This window comes from Emiliania huxleyi (assembly GCF_000372725.1).
Source record: "Emiliania huxleyi CCMP1516 unplaced genomic scaffold EMIHUscaffold_7577, whole genome shotgun sequence".
Lineage (NCBI taxonomy): Eukaryota > Haptophyta > Isochrysidales > Noelaerhabdaceae > Emiliania > Emiliania huxleyi.
Window position 1 is genome coordinate 557 of NW_005196329.1, and position 750 is coordinate 1,306.

The following is a 750-nucleotide window of genomic DNA, read 5'->3' on the forward strand; positions in this document are numbered from 1 at the left end:
TCACCCTCACCCTCACCCTCACCCTCACCCTCACCCTCACCCTCACCCTCACCCTCACCCTCACCCTCACCCTCACCCTCACCCTCGCCCTCGCCCTCACCCTCACCCTCACCCTCACCCTCACCCTCACCCTCACCCTCACCCTCACCCTCACCCTCACCCTCACCCTCACCCTCACCCTCACCCTCACCCTCACCCTCACCCTCACCCTCACCCTCACCCTCACCCTCACCCTCACCCTCACCCTCACCCTCACCCTCACGCTCATCCCTGCCGGCGCCAACCCTAGGAGCGCCACCCTCATGGTGGGAGACTCGTACGCCGCCGATGTGGCCGGCGGCATCAACGCCAGCTTGCTTGCCACAGTCTGGGTGCGGCCGCCTCTGGAGCCGCCGGAGACCGGCGCGCAGGGGTCGCTGATGCACGGCCACCTCTCCGCCGTGCCGGCCGGCCAGCCGAGCCCGACTTTCACGGTGGAGAGCGTGCTGGAGGTGGAGGCTTGTCTGGAGAAGATTGGCTGATCTCTGTGCCGCCGTGCCGACGTTCGTGCGTGTCCGGCATGGTCCATGAATTATAAGTCTATTTGTCCTTTATTCGCTGGAGAGTCCCGTGACCTGGGGATGGACAGTCCAGAGTCGCCAAGACAACCACTCGTTCGGCACCTATCCTATTGAGTATTGTGTACACTGTTGTTGTGACTATACTTAAAGGCCTCGAGTAGTACTACAGTCTACAGCACCGCGCAAGCCG

General features: G+C 63.5%; 1 protein-coding gene across 1 annotated transcript; it reads left to right on the plus strand.

Moving 5' to 3' along the window:
* Positions 1-302: 302 nt before the first annotated feature.
* On the plus strand, positions 303-521 carry EMIHUDRAFT_258389 (hypothetical protein; the record flags this gene model as incomplete). Its single annotated transcript, XM_005760423.1, has 2 exons — positions 303-371; positions 411-521. 2 exons carry the CDS (start codon positions 303-305, stop codon positions 519-521), a joined length of 180 nt encoding a protein of 59 aa, XP_005760480.1.
* Positions 522-750: the final 229 nt, after the last annotated feature.